Raw genomic sequence first — 16,895 nt, forward strand, 5'->3', positions numbered from 1 at the left:
AATTTTTCTAATTTAATTCAAGTATTTATTATTTTGAAAAGATGTGGTTTTTTTTACCTTGACTGTAACTTTTTAAACTGTAATTATTTGCAAGTATCAAGAAGAATGGGACTTGTGTCGTAAATTTAGTATTTTTAGTAAATTTAAAGCAATGGAATATGAAATGTAAAAGTAAGAGATTTTGAAAAATTACAGACTTGTACTTAGGGATGTTAACGTTTTCATTTTTTTTGAAAAACGATCGTTTTTGTTTCGTTTTCCGACCATTTTAAAAACTATCGTTTTTTTAAAAGTTAAAAAATGATCGGAAAACGAAACAAAAAACGATCGTTTAATGATCGTTTTCAAAAACGATTAACAACCCTACTTGTACTCTAAAAATTTGTTTAGTTATACTTCTAAATAACTGAAATAAACATTTTTCTGCTGAACCTTAAAATGGCCCTGCAGTCACAGAGTGCCATGTCCGATTCACGCTGGTACCGTTTCTCTATCTCAGATAAAGTGAGGGAGACATCATCATGAAAGGGACAGACCGGCTATGTAAGGTAGTTAAACTGAGTATGCAGTGTTGTGGACAAATTCTTTAGGATTCATTTAAGACATATAAAACTTTTCCACGATGTATAATTACTTTGAGTGCATAGTCGACGTTCAAAATTATGAATTTGGGTGGGTACTGGGTACGTTTTCAGAATCGTTTTTTTTTAAATCATTAAATAGCGAGGACTAAAAATAAAGTAAAAATTATGCAGTAAATCCGAAAATCAATTTTTCTGATAAGGCACAGTTTAGGAAATCCAACTTCCCGAGGGAAAATAAGAAGAATATCCCTTCCATCCCTAATAAGGGACAAGATTATATGAATAGCTAGAAGTAGCTAGGTGGTTAATCATGTCTTAATCGAAGAAATAGTAAAATTTAGTGTAAAGTGTAATATTCATTAAATCTGGTTGCTGACAAAAGCTTTAAGGGTGTCGATGTCATGGTTGGACTTGCCACTTTGTAAACAGTAAACAGTTTATTTAACCTCAAAAATATGTTTTTCAATTGTCAACGAATTCTCCGGTTAAGGTTATAGTTTATAAGGGTTACTCACAAAGGATGAGACTTAAGATACAACTTCTCTCTTACATTTATCATTCCCTGCAACTTTTACACTTGGTTCTTTCTTGACCAAATCATTTGATTCACAATAAAAGACAGGAAAACAGAATTCAACCTTTGGAATGCTACAGGGCGCATCGTATTGGATTATCTCCAACCTTGAACGCCAAAATACGCACACATATAATACTCACAAAATTTAGAATTTTCTGCATGCAAATTTTTACGTGAGCCTCATAAAATTTTTTAAGCATTAATTCTTTTTAAATTTTCTAATTTTCCCAGAAAAATTGAAATTTAGAGCTATTCACGATCCAATAGGATGTGAGACACCCTGTATATTTAAAGAGTTCAAGGTCGTCAGTAAAGTCTCATTCTTTTCGGGTAACCCTGTATATGTTGAAATATTGAATCCTGTTCGCGGTATCTGATTATTTTCATAATTAGTTATGTATTATATACTATATATATATATATATATACAGTATATGCAGTGCATAGACGAACACAAAGAATATATAAACCAGTTCTTTTTCTTTTTCTTTCTCAACTTGAACAGATATTTAAGAAACCTCAGCCTGGGTTAATTGTTTGCTGGAGCTTTTTGGACAGAAACCGAGATGGTTGCCTGGACTGATTAAACAGTTTGGCCTAAAGGCACTCAGGCAAAGTTCAATCGTTTACTTGTGGAGCACGTTTATTACGAGAATTGAAAGGTGAATCTTCGAAGGATGGAGGAGTAGTTAGATGGGGGGNGAAAGGGAATGTATATTGTTTAAGGAAAATAAAATCTTGAAATAAATATTAACTTTACTTTGCACTAAATAAGTTTATATACATATACAGGGGATGTTCAACTAAACATGATCTTTGACAGCTTTCATAGGGCTAAACAGATTAAAAAGTTAACATAAACTTTATATTTCATATTTAATGAGTATCTCACTTCAAGCTCATGAGTATCTCAACCATTTATGAATAAAAAAAAAGGTAGTCTTTAAAGGGACTGTGAGCGTAATTTCAGGTGAACCTCCATTCAAAGATGGCAATGCCCAGCTTTGTGTTCTTAAGTATGAATCAGATATCAATGTTTATAATTTTGAAAACTGATTATTAGATTTAATACTTTTAAATCTATGAAGACAACAATATCTTCCACACTATTGATCAGATAAAGGTTCAAGGCCGAGTACCGTTGTGAATCGGGTATTGCTATCTTTTCATGAAGGCTCACATAAAAACATCATATATACTGGGACACCCGTCCGATGGAGAACTGATTAGAATCTATGCATTTCTCCAGGTTATGCTAACCGTAACATTGACCTTTCTCACAGGGGCGGATAAAGGATTTAAGTGAGGGGGGGGTTCTAGATTAACGTGGATACAAAAATCCTGATTTATGAAGAAACAAAACGCGCCGTAGGATAAAATTCTTTTTGACTTAAAAGACTCAATAAGAGTGAAAATTAACGACTTAAGACTAAAAAACTAGATTTTTAACTTATCATACATTATGGTTTATTAAGATAGTGGAGGTACTTTACAATGTACATAAACATCATACATCATACATGAAACAAGGAACATTAACAAATAACAGGTACGGTTGGAGAGGCGCAACTAGGGGGGGGGGTTGGCCTGTCGGGCAAAAGTGCTAGTTGAGCACTTGGTAAATCACATCATAGATAGGAACAAATATCGTACTTGAGAAAAGGAACAAAGCCAACAGGTCAGCTAAGCAATTACAATTTAGGATTTTAGGAACAAGGTCAAAATAGAAAGAATCGGGAACATTATAAGTTCATAAAAAAGGAACAATACAAAACACGAACTTTGGATGAGTTAGGAACAAAGCAGAAAGTACTAGATTAGGAACATCAATAGAGGATTGAGGAACAAAAAAAAACTATAAAATTGAAATTATAACAGGAACATTGACAATTGAACCAAGAGCCAGCTAGGAACAATAAAAAACTAGGAGTTTCATACATGCACTAAGAACGAACAAAGAACAATAATTGAAATCAGAAATACATAATCTAAGGAACGATAAAAAGATTGTTTAGGAATTGGGAACAAACATAAAGGATTAGGACAAGGATTTAGGGTCTATAGGGTAGGACACAATGTTAGGAATAGGAACAATAATAGGAACATTACGCAAGTTAAGAACAAAAGGAAATTACTAGTTATATTTATATGCATGAAAATTAGGAACAATATTACAATTTTGATTAATGAGTATTGATTAAGGAACATTACTTACTATACATATTACATATGCAAGTAAGATAGGAACAATAATATAACATAAGTCTAGTTTCTTGCAAATTTCTACATTCATCGTTCACATTTACTGGTTGATTTTGCAATTGAAATCAAGATGTGCAGTGTGCCGTGTATTAACACCAATAAAACAAAACACAATATAGTCGTACTTACCTCGTTGGTTTTATTTATTTTTTACAAGGTAGAACCATAGAGAATAGAATATATATCAGAGGGGAATTTAAATAATCTCTCGGTATGAATTTTTCTCGGTAGGATGTTGATTCTTGGTTAGGAAGTTGATAGAAGGGGTGGGAGGGGGCGGGGGTTTAGTAAAAGATAGGCTTGTGAGTGGAGGAGGGTTGGTACTGGTAGAAGCGAGATTGGTTTGGTTTGCGAGAAGCAGATTTGAGATTTACATTTAAAATAAAATCTCAATATCTAAAAAAAGATTTTGTTATATTGCAAGATCTAAAATTAAAATTAAGGAAAATTCAGACATTTTCAACGAAAACTATTTTAAGTTTTAAAAACTAGAATGGAACTAAATTATTTGTACAGTCCTAACTGTCTACAGACTTCTGACAATGGGTGGATCTGATCAAACCAGAATTATTTATAAACTATGCTAATTCATTTAGATACAGAGAGGCTCAATGAACATAGGACTGTAAGATCGTCATTCATTCGTGAATCTAAATTCCCAGTTGGTGTAGTTCTTGACAAAAATTCAAGATTTTCAAAATTTTAATTTTATCAATTTGAAAGTTATTTAAATGAAAGGCTAGATCAGGGCCAATTTATTTTACAAAAAATTTTACTAAAATGGGAATATTTATTTGGCGTACATATTCTGTATTTGTTCTCACAGCTTGCTCTAGCTGATTAAAAGTTGGCCTGGTACTTGGAATGAACCGGAATTTATAGTGATTTGTGCTAAAATAGTTCGGTAAAAAAAATCTTATCAAAACTGGAAAATCAGAAAATTGTTATTGTTATTGTATAATACCTTTAAAAAGAAAGGCTTGCATGGATGCAAAAGCAAAATAAGCCAAGATTGTTACTAGAAAAAAGCATTTTAACCTTGTATAATTTAGCTGATTTGAGTTAAACGTCATTTAAGACACAATTGAATTAAAGTCTACCTCGACCCTCTGTACTTTCCGTGGATTTAATGGTTCTGTCAATATTCCAGAAAGCTGTGACTTTCGATCACAATTTCTCCTATTAAACATAATTTTTCAGTCTTTCTTAAATACTTTAGTCCGGGGTGACTTGGAATCACATAATTATCCTTGGATATTATAACTTAGATAAGATTTCCTCCTCTCATCTAGAAAACCAACCAATATAAATAAAGTAATTTTAAATGACCCTCCATTGATAGAGTGCCAAGTCAGATTCACAAAGGTACCCATAAAAGCTTTGTCTGATCACGTATGAATTAGAAATCAATTCATCAATTTATTTCAATTATATAGTTTCTTTACAAAAGAAACTTGCGTAATTCTTTGCTGCAGGAAAACCATGGAAAAATTTTCAGAATTTAACTGAAACATGATATTTAGTAACATATTTACATATTTATAACAGAGTGTACAATCATATCGATATCCAACATTTTTGATAACAAATCATTGGACAAAATAAGTTGCCAAGTTAAATTAAAGTTGGTCATGTGAATTAGGAATTAGGATATGCAAATGTTTACCAAATGATTTTGTAATAGTGATTAAATGTATAAATTGACGAACTGTAATGTATATCAAACTGTAAATTGGCGAAATGTAAGGTTGACCAAACTATATTAATTGACGAAATGTAAGGTTGATAAACTGTAAATTGACGAGATGTAAGTTATACCAAACTGTAAATTGGCGAAATGTAAGGTTGACCAAACTGTAAATTGACGAAATTTAAGGTTGACCAAACTGTAAATCGACAAAATGTAAGGTTGACCAAACTGCAAATTGACGAAATGTAAGGTTGACCAAACTGTAAGTTCACGAAATGTAAGGTTACTATAGATTCACTAAATGCAAGGTTGACCAAACTGTAAATTGATGAAATGTAAGATTGACGAAATGTAAGGTTGACCAAAATGTAACTTGACGAAATGTATCCACTCCGTCCAATATACCCAACAAAACCGAAGAAACCCAGACTGGGACAACTTTGAAGCGTTTGACCTTACCAATACTTTTTTGAAGCTACAAATATGAGGATTTCAGAATTGTATAATATATAAAAGTTGTATTTTAAACTCAATTTAGAACAAGAAACTTGCGTGCTTTCTTATGCATTTTCATTTTAAAACAGGATTGCAAGGTTAGAGACTGAACACTTGCAACAAACTTTAACTTTCAAATCCATATTAATGTATATTTGGCCTGTCTACCTGTTTAGTTGTCTGATCTCCAATAAATGTCAAATCTAAGTTTTAAACAGATCATATTCAGCAAATATGCAACCAATCTGAATACTACAATATCCCAGAGGAGCCTGAAAAACTCAGGTTTGCTTTTATTATTATTTGAATTTAATAACTATTCATTTTTAATAGATATAATTGATAATATTAATACGACCGTATCACTTGACCAGAAGTGGCCCACCAATGGCAGTGCAGTTTCATTGTCACGTGTCTCCGCTTGTATTACTTTAAAACTTAGATTATTATACGGTTATACCAAATCTTATGTATATATATTTATAAGTTTTGGTATAATTTTGACATAGTTTTATATTAATTTCTCGAGACAGGAACATGAGATAGAACTCGATTATAGGTCCCGATCAACTCCTGAAGTTCTTAGGATATTACTAAAGACGCTATGTTTGTTAACAATATTTAACGATTTAAAGAATTTATCATTTTGTTTCTGACTGTATTGTACAGTGTACAAAATGCGTTGTTCAGTGTACAAAATGCATTGTACAGTGTACAAAATGCATTATACAGTGTACAAAATGCATTATACAGTGTACAAAATGCTCTAAACATTATTGTTAACAACGCAATTACTAAAAATATGAAAGTAACCGAAGTAAGATTTGTAATTGACTAAAACAAAAATATATAAAACAGAACTGAAGAAAATCTACTAGAAATCTCTTATATGTGACAACCAGGGGGGATGATAGTTCTCTACCTGTGTGCTTAGTATTATACACTTACAATTGTTTACTAATATTGATATACTATAGGTTAGGCCAGAATCAACTTATAATAAACAAATATGCAGTACGCTCTCGGTATAGTTGATTGCCTATACAATTAGTAAAGGATTAGCGTACATCATCACTCTATGCACTATAACCTCGTTGGTACAACTAATACAGAAATATAGAAAACAGAATTAAAGAAAGTCTGCAAGAAATTTATTTATCTGTTTTATCATATATGTGACAACTAAAACAGAAATATCGAAAACAGAACTAAAGAAAGTCTGCAAGAAATCTATTTATCTGTTTTATCATATATGTGACAACTAAAACAGAAATATAGAAAACAGAACTAAAAAAAGTCTGCAAGAAATCTATTTTTCTGTTTTATCATATATGTGACAACTAAAACAGAAATATAGAAAACAGAACTAAAGAAAGTCTGCAAGAAATCTATTTATCTGTTTTATCCTAGATGTGACAACTAAAACAGAAATACATAAAATAGAACTAGTGAAAGTCTGGAAGAAAGCTATTTATCTGTTTCATCGTATATGTGAACCCTGTTGCGTGATTGTTCTAAAACCGGCACCCTACGCAAAACGCGTAAGTAGTTTTCATTGAAATGTCAGAAATACGCCCCGACGCTGACGCATGAATTAAAAGGTCAAATTTGCGAATGCGTATAAAAGCGCTGACCGGTGTCCATGTCCTCAGTTGAGTACTACAGTAGTAGCAATTCATACATTTCACTATGAAATCCTTTGTAAGTGATTTAACAATTAGATATTTTTATAAATTAAAAAAGTACAAACAAACATATAAATATCATTCCTTTCAATATATGTAAAATATTATATTATTTATTACTCAGGTCGCTGCCCTTGCTTGTGTCGCCATGGCTAACGCCTCTGTCCTTCCTGCTGGATATGGATATGCCAACTATGGATATGCTGGATATGCTGGATATGCTGGTCTGAACTATGCTCCTGCAGCTCTTGGTTATGCTGGTCAGCCCCTGGCTGCTTCAGTTGCCCCCTATGCTGGACTCTATGCTGGAACTTATGATGCCTCCGTTGCATACTCCCAGGCCTACCCCGCTGCAGAGCCCTACATCCACGTTGAGGTCCCCGCTGAGCCCTACCTTGAGAACGAGGTCCCCGCTGAGCCCTATGTACATGAGGAGATCCCCGCTGAGCCTTATGTTCATGAGGAGGTCATTGATGAGCCCTATGTCCATGTTGAGGTCCCCGCTGAGCCCTACATCCACCAGGAGCCCGTAGAGGTTGTTGCTGCCCCAGTTGCTGCTTATCACGCTGCCCCTGTTGCTGCTTACAACTACGCTGCTGCCCCCGTTGCTGCTTACAACTACGCTGCTGCCCCTGTTGCCGCTTACAACTATGCCGCTGCTCCCGTTGCCGCTTACAACTACGCCGCTGCTCCTGTTGCTGCATACAACTATGCTGCGGCCGCCCCTGCTGTTGCAACCTACACCAACTTCCCTGGAGCTCATGCCTACAACGTCCAAGCTTATTAAGCAGAAACAGAAAGATCATCTAAGTCATTCTTGATCTCTATTTGCAATCCAAGTCATAAGACCCAACCAAGAGTATCCCCGCGACAAATATGGTTTCTAGTGAACACATAGGACTACACCTAGTCAGTTTGTGAAACTAAATTGAGTTCTGCTGTTACAAACACTGAATATATTTATTGTTGGAAATAAAAAATTGAATATGTGAACTTGCTGTTTTTTCTTTCAACATCTACAGTGGACATTTTACTAAAACAATGTTACTGGTTGTATCTATACAAAGAATAATTTACATTGCAGTTTTGACAATTAAAAATCTAAGTCCTGTTTAAGTGCATGCATTTTTATATTATCTGAAGCTGGCATTTGAACAATTTTTTCCCATATTTTCAGTCATTGTTTGTTAAAAAATATCAACATTCAGATTAGAATTGAATTTGTGTATGTGATATCTAGAATGTTATGAAGAAATATGTGGTAATTTGGGAAACAGTTATTTTTTATCTTTGAACCCAACACAGTTAGATTATTAAAATATTAGTAAATAATATTAGTAAACCGCGAGAGTTGGGGGGGGNACGATATTATATTGGAGGAAATGTAAGATCATTTAGCAACATTTTCAGATTCAATTTGTTTTCTGTCTAAGATTTCGTGAATAAAATTGAAGCGTAAATCTTACTATCTTATAGAAGAAAGCATATAAACTATGTAAACGGGTATATAGAAGATAAAGAAGGGTTTAAAGAGTTACGAAAGTCTTAATCCCGTGTTGCCTGATTCCTCTCTCTGCTTGCAATGCTAAAGATTTTACCCATTTTTGCAAATTTCACCGAAAGAGGGTTGGAGAGCTCTACGCCTGGGCGTATGACCTTCCCCCAGCCCCGCCCTGTCCTGCCAGCCACCCACAACTCTCCGAGGTATAAATACCAACACCGTTAGTAAACCGTCAGTTGCACTCTACTCACTAGTAGCTAAACATGAAGTCTTTCGTAAGTTCTTCTTTCTCTTTTTTTGGCTTTCTTATAAAAAACAACAAATTTTGTTGCCCATAAATAAAAATTGGAGAAAACTTTTATAGAGTCTAAATATAACAAAATATTATTGCTATTTATTGGTTGATTTTTTTAGGTTGCTGTCCTTGCCTTTGTTGCCTCAGCTTCTGCTGCTGTTCTCCCCGCAGCTTACTACGGTGGAGCATACTCCTACCCCTTAGCTTACGGATACACTGCTGCCGCCCCTGGATACGCCTATGCTGCTCAGCCCATTGCTGCTCAATTTGCCCCTGTTGCTGGACTCTATGCCAACACCTTCGATGCTTCTGTCGCCTACTCTCAAGCCTACCCTATTGCTGAGGGTTACGCACACCAAGAGATCGAGGCTGAACCTTACATCCACACAGAAGTTGAGGCTGAACCCTATGTCCATGAAGAAATTGAGGCCGAACCCTATGTCCATGAGGAGCCCGTAGAGGCTGAGGTTGAGATCGCTGCTGAGCCCTATGTTCATGAGGAAATCGAGGCTGAGCCCTACATCCACACTGAGGAGGCTGCTGAGCCCTACATCCATGTTGAGGGAGCCGCTGCCCCCATTGCTTATGCTGCTGCCCCTGTCGCCTATGCCCATGCTGCTTATGCTCCTGCCACCTATGCTGCTGCCCCTGTTGCTCTCAACTACGCTGCTGCTCCCGTTGCTGCTTACAACTATGCCACTGCCCCCGTTGCTGCTTACAACTATGCTGCTGCCCCCTTCGGTAAGTTTCACAGAACTTCTTTTCAAGATAAAAAACATTAATTTTCAACTGGTTCGATTGCTAATATGATTTTAACAATAGCATTTTATTTTTAGGTCTGACCTACGCCGCTCAGCCCGTTGTGGCCCAGGCCTAAGCAACAAACTTTGTGGGTAAAGGGTACTATGTATCCTTTAGACTGCTAAGACTACATGCAGAAAAGAAATCTGAGACTCAAGTGCAAAAAGGACGGTTAACGAAGGCTTTGAAAGACATATTTGTGACCACATAGGACTTACCCAAGTCAGTTTGTGAAATGTTTAGAGTTCCCTTGAATAGAGTGAATTTGTCAAGTAAATTATTTGAGAAATAAAACGAAAAATTTTTAAATTTTTTTTATAATTTATTTAGAGAACTATAAGATTCATGCTCTTGATACTATGATGTTATAGTGCCATTTGTATATGTTTTTTTTTTACATTTTTGCACCACTTTAAAGATTGAAATATTTTAAGGTATGATTTTTGTGTTAGTCCAAAAAAGAAAGAGAAACTGCAAAAGTGTTTTTGAATTATAATCCTTATATGTTTACAAACCGATGTCACCATCAGGTTGCAAAGATATAGGGATTCGAAAACTTGAGTTTGTGGCCAAAAAAACTTAGTTCTTGCTAAGGGTCATTTTGATCAAACGATGAGTATTAGGCCGACATTAGAGTCTAGTTTTTTGAGGATAAATAATATCAATACAATTAAAAAACTTCTTTATTCTAGTCTCTGATAATTCTTTTAAAGAAATTAAAGTGAAAAACAAAATTTATATTGGATTCCAAGACAGAATTTAATTCAATGAATTTTAAATTTGAGACACAAATCTTTTACCAAAAATCTTTAATAATTTCGTAATTAAATTAAATAAGTTTAAAATCCTCTCAAAAATATTCTTTAAATTTTCATTTAACACATGTATAAACACATGAATATACTTAAATTTATATTTTTATCCTAAACGAACATTTTTTTATGGATCATTGAAACGAAGATATCTGATGTGGGATGTCCATATTTTTTTAATGAGTAAAGTAGTGATTGCTATTTGCTAAACCGCCTTGGGGTTTTTTGCTTTTATTTTTTTGGATTAAAACACATTCTACTTTGAAACGAAGGCAACTATTCAACTTTAGATTTCATTTTAGCATTATTCTATTTATATTTGTCTTGAAACCTGTAAGACTTCCCAGAGATTTAAGATTTAAAATATTATTAAATGGTTATCTTTACTAATCCTACAGTAGGATTGTATATGGTGTACTAATCCTACAGTAGAATTGTATATGGCGTACTAATCTTACAGTAGGATTGTATTTAGTGTACTAATACTACAGTGGGATTGTGTACGGTGTACTAATCCTACAGTGGGATTGTATATGGTGTACTAATCCTACAGTAGGATTGTATAAGGTGTACTTACCCTACAGTAGAATTGTATACGGTGTATTAAACCTACAGTAGGATTGTATATGGGGTACTAATCCTACAGTAGGATTGTATACGGTGTACTAACCCTACAGCAGAATTGGTTATTATGAGCCACATTTAAAAATAATATTAATTCAACGTTTACCCTTTAATCAAGTGTAGCGGAGTTTAATTTGAAAGCATAATTCCTACGCATTGCGGAATATTTTCTTCATTTTCAGAAGGGCATTTAAAACATGTCTCCAGTAGGACTGGGCAACGTTCCGATAACCAACAGCCAAATCGTTAATTTTTACATCGTTAAGGAAAGGAAATAGCCGGCATCTAGAAAAAAAAATAACGGTGTCGGTGTAAAAAACGGTTTAGAAATGCATCTAAAAATAAAAATCAAATTTTATGTAGATAATTCGATGTTTTTTAAAGGGTTTTGGTGTTTTTAAACATTGTCTTCAAACTTCTCCAGTTATGTTAAAATGAAATAATCATCAACGGCTGGTATCGTTTCTAAAACATTTTCCGATAACGCCATTGAAAAAATTGACATTGAACGGAAACTTTGAGAAAGAACGGAAAATATCGTTAATGAACGGAACGTTCATTTCTTAGCTATAGAAGCTAAGAAGCTAAAGGCTACTGCAGAAAGTTTTTTTGAACAATTTTAACTAACTATTAATGAACGACTTGAAAAAAGGCTGAACGTTCCCAGCCCTAGTCTCCGAGAGGGAAAGGCAAGAACACCATGAAAGAGAATGCGACAGGAAGAAAACAAATAGAGAAAATGAAACATATAAGAAGGAATGAAAGGGGAAAAGAAAAAATCTAACTTTATGAGAAACATTTGAAAAAGTGAAATCGATATTTGCTTGGAAAGAATAATAAGAAAAAGTTGGATAACAAGAAAAAGTTGGATAATAAGAAAAAGTCATATTATAAAAAAAGTTGGATAATAAGAAAAAGTTGGATAATAAGAAAAAGTTGGATAATAAGAAAAAGTCATATTATAAAAAAAGTTGGATAATAAGAAAAAGTTGGATAATAAGAAAAAGTTGGATAATAAGAAAAAGTTGGATAATAAGAAAAAGTTGGATAATAAGAAAAAGTCGGTTAATAAGAAAGAACGAAAATGTAAATATTTATATTTAAACATTATATATAAAAGAGTGGTTGGATAAATTAGATGTAACTCTAGAAGAAAAGTAGTTGAAATAAGAATCTTAACAACGAATAATCATTTAATGATTGATCCTTTTTCCAAAATAAAATTACATTTGTTTCTACTTATTATCCCCCCCCCCCCCTTGGGTCCAGTGAAGTCTGAACACTTATCTTTAAAATTATATTAAAATAACATTTCTGATTAAAATGTATTTTTTCCAAACTTCAAACTAACATCAACTTAACGCACAGCTTTATGATTTTCTCGAAATTGTTAAAATTATTTTTATTTTTTATCGCTTCCAGTTAACTTATCAAGTGGTTTTATTCCAAGGAAGAATAAAAACCGTATTGAAAATATTAAAGCAGACTTCAAGGGTATACTAGGCCCCTCTTATTTTTGAGATGGAAAAATGTTTAGCTCAAAAAATAAAAAATATATCTGAAAGTGAGTTTTAGGTATTTCGTGTTTAGTGTATTATTTATATTTAAATAATTTCCTTCTATCCTGCATGGTTGTGAACGAAAATAAAATTGTATGTTAAACGAAAACTAGAGGAGATACAAGGTCATCACAAAGTTGTTGTACCAGTTATATCGCATAAAGGAACTGAGTTTTTGTCACAAACTCAAATTGTCTAATCCCTATATCTTTACAATCTGATTATGTAAACCTTTGATATTTCAAACGTAGATTATTTGGTCTAACACAGATTATCAAGTTCAATAGGTGGCAACAGAGAAATGGACCATCTATACAAGACGTCACATTAGTTGACATGTTTTCCAAGATTAAATAAAAAAAGTTTAATAACAGAAAATAAATTACGCATAAAATTGCACCTATTTCACTGTAAGATAAGCTCTTTTATTTTAAAATGATTATTATCATTAATAATTTTGTCCGACACAAAAACTGAATTGACACTTGTTATGTCAGAATACAGCTGTACTGAGAGTGTACAAATTCTACGTTGGCATCTATTCTAAAATCTATTTGGTCTAACAAAATTCACAGTTTGAAATATCAAAGGTCTCAGACATTAGGTAGCAAAGATATAGAGATCAGAAAAGTAGAGTTGGTGACAAAAACTCAATTCCTTTGTACCTCCTCTTTCTGTCTACAGCTGACGGTGCCTTTTCATAGTTTTAGCTTTTCAATGATTCTAATTTACTCTCGATCGACAAGTCTTTTCTCCGTACAAAAACAAAACAAAAAAGGATTTTTTATATTTCCGTTTCATTTGGCGAATTTTGAAAATTACAAAATAAAAATTGTTTCGGAGTAACATCCTTAAATTCTGACCATGCATGATTTTGTGAGTTTCTACATTTTTTTTGGCAATAAATATAGATACAAACAAACATAAGCCAACAATCGCTCATTTTCGCAAAAAAAATAATACGCCGACGCTTGCTTCATTCTATTGATAATCCGATATAAATCTAAAGTATTCAGCTTGTTTGTTTTTATTTTGTTGTAGTCAGCAAACGACAAACCCGTTTGGGCCCTAATTTTTGTGGTATCTCACCTAGCCCCCAGGAAAGGAAATGGACCATTGAAATTGAAGAATTTTGGCAATTTTTTTTCGCTTATTAATCTTTTCGGATTTTTTTTTGTGTGCAAATTCATAATGTTAATAAAAATGGCGGCATAAAAAAAACACGAAAAAGGTAAAATTGTTTCTAGAAAAAGTGGCACGACGCGCTCTGAAATCCTAGTAGATTAATAAATAAATTTGAAAAGTTTGTGAATATTCGATATTATCTCTCTATTAAGTAGCTTAAACTTGAATTTATTGTTGAATAACTTAAAGTTAAAACAAACAGAACTCTGGGAATATGCAGGGTGTCTCAAAAAAAGAGCTTATGGTTTTTAAGAGCCTTTTTAGTCACTTAAAAATCTTTAAAATAGGACCCAAATGAAAAAATGCACGAACAGGTCTATAAATTCGTTTTTACACTTTTTTGGGGGACACAATGTAATTGTATATATTGGAAGCAAAATTTTCAATTTGAATATGTGCATTAAAATTAATAGAAAGAATAGCAGAGTTTTGAACATATAGAAGGATTTTATAGAATACCAACTAAAGTGCCCGACGTTGCCCGTGAAATTTCAGAAATCGTCAAATCGTCAAAGTGAGCTGCTTTCCCGAAACGGCACCTATACCTCACATAGATCCAGACTGCTTTGAAAACATGCATCAATTTGTAAGACTTAATTGGTCGACTTTGAAGTGCCCCTTTGATTAAAGAGAGTGACAGGAAATGTATGTTTGTTGAACTGAGAATGCAGTTTTGTGGAATTTTGTTTCGGATTCATTGGACACATATAAAACGTTTTAATGAAATCTAATTACTGAGTTTAAGCGCAAAGTCGACTTTTAAAATCAACCATATAGGATTACCCACATAGTTCGAGACTTCAGAGACGATTGTACAGAATTTACACTGTCTGTTTCCTTATACAAGTTAATGGGGACCTCAGCCGAAGAACAACCGTATGGATCGGATATATATGGATCGCATAGCGTATGGATCGGATAGCGTATGGATCAGATAGCATATGGATCAGATAGCGTATGGATAGTCAATATATATAAAATCGGGACTGCCGACAATATCTAGTATAATATTAATCTTCTCTTCATTAGAGTAAACTCCATCTGAAATTTACAATATAAATGAGAAAAAAATAAATGTATGAGAAATGATAAAATTGATTAATTGAAAAACTTTATTTTGATATATAAACAAGAGTTGAATCTCTCAGCTATATGAATTAGATATTGCCACCCTAAACATAATTTTTAGTTCTTTAACAATAAAATATGAAATAATTGAGATAAAGCTTGGTGGAAATCTTTATTGAATGAAAATAAACAGATTCATAAAACATAATGCTATCAGCGTCCACAACAGCCTCCAGGTGGAACTGGAATCTCGAGCAGGCAGTAGACATCATCTCCCTGTTCAAGGATTTGAAAGCAGAGATGAATTTTGTAATTAACGACACTATTTTGTTCAGGGGGATGTCTATTGACATCACTATCAGTTATGCCACAGATAAAATAATCCTAAAGATTGTGGTCTGATGAGCTCACAGGCAAAATATTTGAAAATGATGAAAATTTCAGGAACTGGAGAATGCTTGAAACAGGAGAGGTCGTTGTTTTCACTATGAACTGATAGTTTTTTAGGCAATTAGACTTGAATCTGAGCTTGTTGCTGATGATGTCACAAAATAACTTGTCAGATACCCACAGCTTTCTGGTGATGGTTTTCATGGGGACAAAATTCAATATCGACCATTTCGTGGATGTTTGTGATTGTCTTATCATCATACACATCCCAGGAACATTTGTGAGACTTTCATTTCCAGTCATTATCTTCAGGGACATTATCAACTGTGATAAATTTTCTGGCTAATGAACTTGACACTATTACTATTAAAATTATTATACTGACAATATCTCTGATTCTAACCTTACAGCGGAAACCTCAATTACCACCCTTCTCTTCTGTACTGCCTAATGACACCCCTGTATTTAATGTGTGTAAACCTAGGTTTCAAGAAAAATAACTAGCATCACTAACTGTGTGAACCCAAAATATTTCTCTAATGCACATAGGAACTCTGCAACAGTATTTCTATAATTGTGTGGCAATATTTCAAACACCCTGTACATGAATTGGATAATGGATGGAACGAGTAATGATTAGATAAGATGGATTGGATAATGAATGAAACTTTAAATATAATGAAAGTTTACCTTGAGAGTTATTTGTGGGTTGAGGAATAGGATTGGAAGGGGCTTGTTGCCTTAGGATCAAGTTACGAAGAATGTTGACTCTCTGAATCATCAAGTCCCTCTTACGTAGATCTTGTCCAACCTTCCAAGAGTTTTTGCTATTTAGCTGGTCAGGCGTTTTAACTCTTTCAAGATTCAGCGCCTCCATAGCCGTTGTAAAACTCATACTGTCTGCTAGTCTGACAAGAATGAGTTGAAGAATCTTGACCAAAATTTGTGGTTTGGTCAAATGTGTTTTTGTCTTGACATCAGGAAAGATCTGATACAGCCTTTTGATAGGAAGTTTCACTAAAGAATCCCAAGACTTTAACCGCACAGACTTGTCAAGAAGGGAATTCACTGAAAACACAAATTTTAAATGACTGGATAATACAATTAAAATCATTAACAATTAAAATACAAATTAGAAGTGGGTTCAATTAAAATAAATATTCAATGTATAAATTATCTGAAACTATTACAAGCATTTGTATATATTATGTATATACATATGAATTATATATACACATGGATGGCCATGAGAGACTCATATCCTTTGCTTAGACACACTTGCCTATGTATAACATGACTGAAAATCTTGTCATTCTGCAAATATTATAACATTCAGCTGACAGGTAGAAACTGAAGTGTAAAATTGT

The 16,895-nt window shown here is 33.5% G+C and overlaps 2 protein-coding genes across 2 annotated transcripts; both read left to right on the plus strand.

Moving 5' to 3' along the window:
* The first annotated feature begins 7,217 nt into the window (after positions 1-7,217).
* Positions 7,218-8,286, plus strand: LOC111705130 (proline-rich protein 27). Its single transcript, XM_023477585.1, has 2 exons — positions 7,218-7,309; positions 7,418-8,286. The coding sequence occupies exons 1-2, from the start codon at positions 7,298-7,300 to the stop codon at positions 8,078-8,080; spliced, it is 675 nt and encodes a 224-aa protein (XP_023333353.1). The 5' UTR covers positions 7,218-7,297; the 3' UTR covers positions 8,081-8,286.
* A 682-nt stretch (positions 8,287-8,968) lies between these two features.
* Positions 8,969-10,199, plus strand: LOC111705129 (cuticle protein 18.6). The gene is made up of 3 exons (XM_023477584.1): positions 8,969-9,069; positions 9,209-9,830; positions 9,926-10,199. The coding sequence occupies exons 1-3, from the start codon at positions 9,058-9,060 to the stop codon at positions 9,964-9,966; spliced, it is 675 nt and encodes a 224-aa protein (XP_023333352.1). The 5' UTR covers positions 8,969-9,057; the 3' UTR covers positions 9,967-10,199.
* The last annotated feature ends 6,696 nt before the right edge of the window (positions 10,200-16,895 follow it).

This window comes from Eurytemora carolleeae, unplaced genomic scaffold (genome assembly GCF_000591075.1).
Source record: "Eurytemora carolleeae unplaced genomic scaffold, Eaff_2.0 scaffold652, whole genome shotgun sequence".
Taxonomy (NCBI): domain Eukaryota; kingdom Metazoa; phylum Arthropoda; class Copepoda; order Calanoida; family Temoridae; genus Eurytemora; species Eurytemora carolleeae.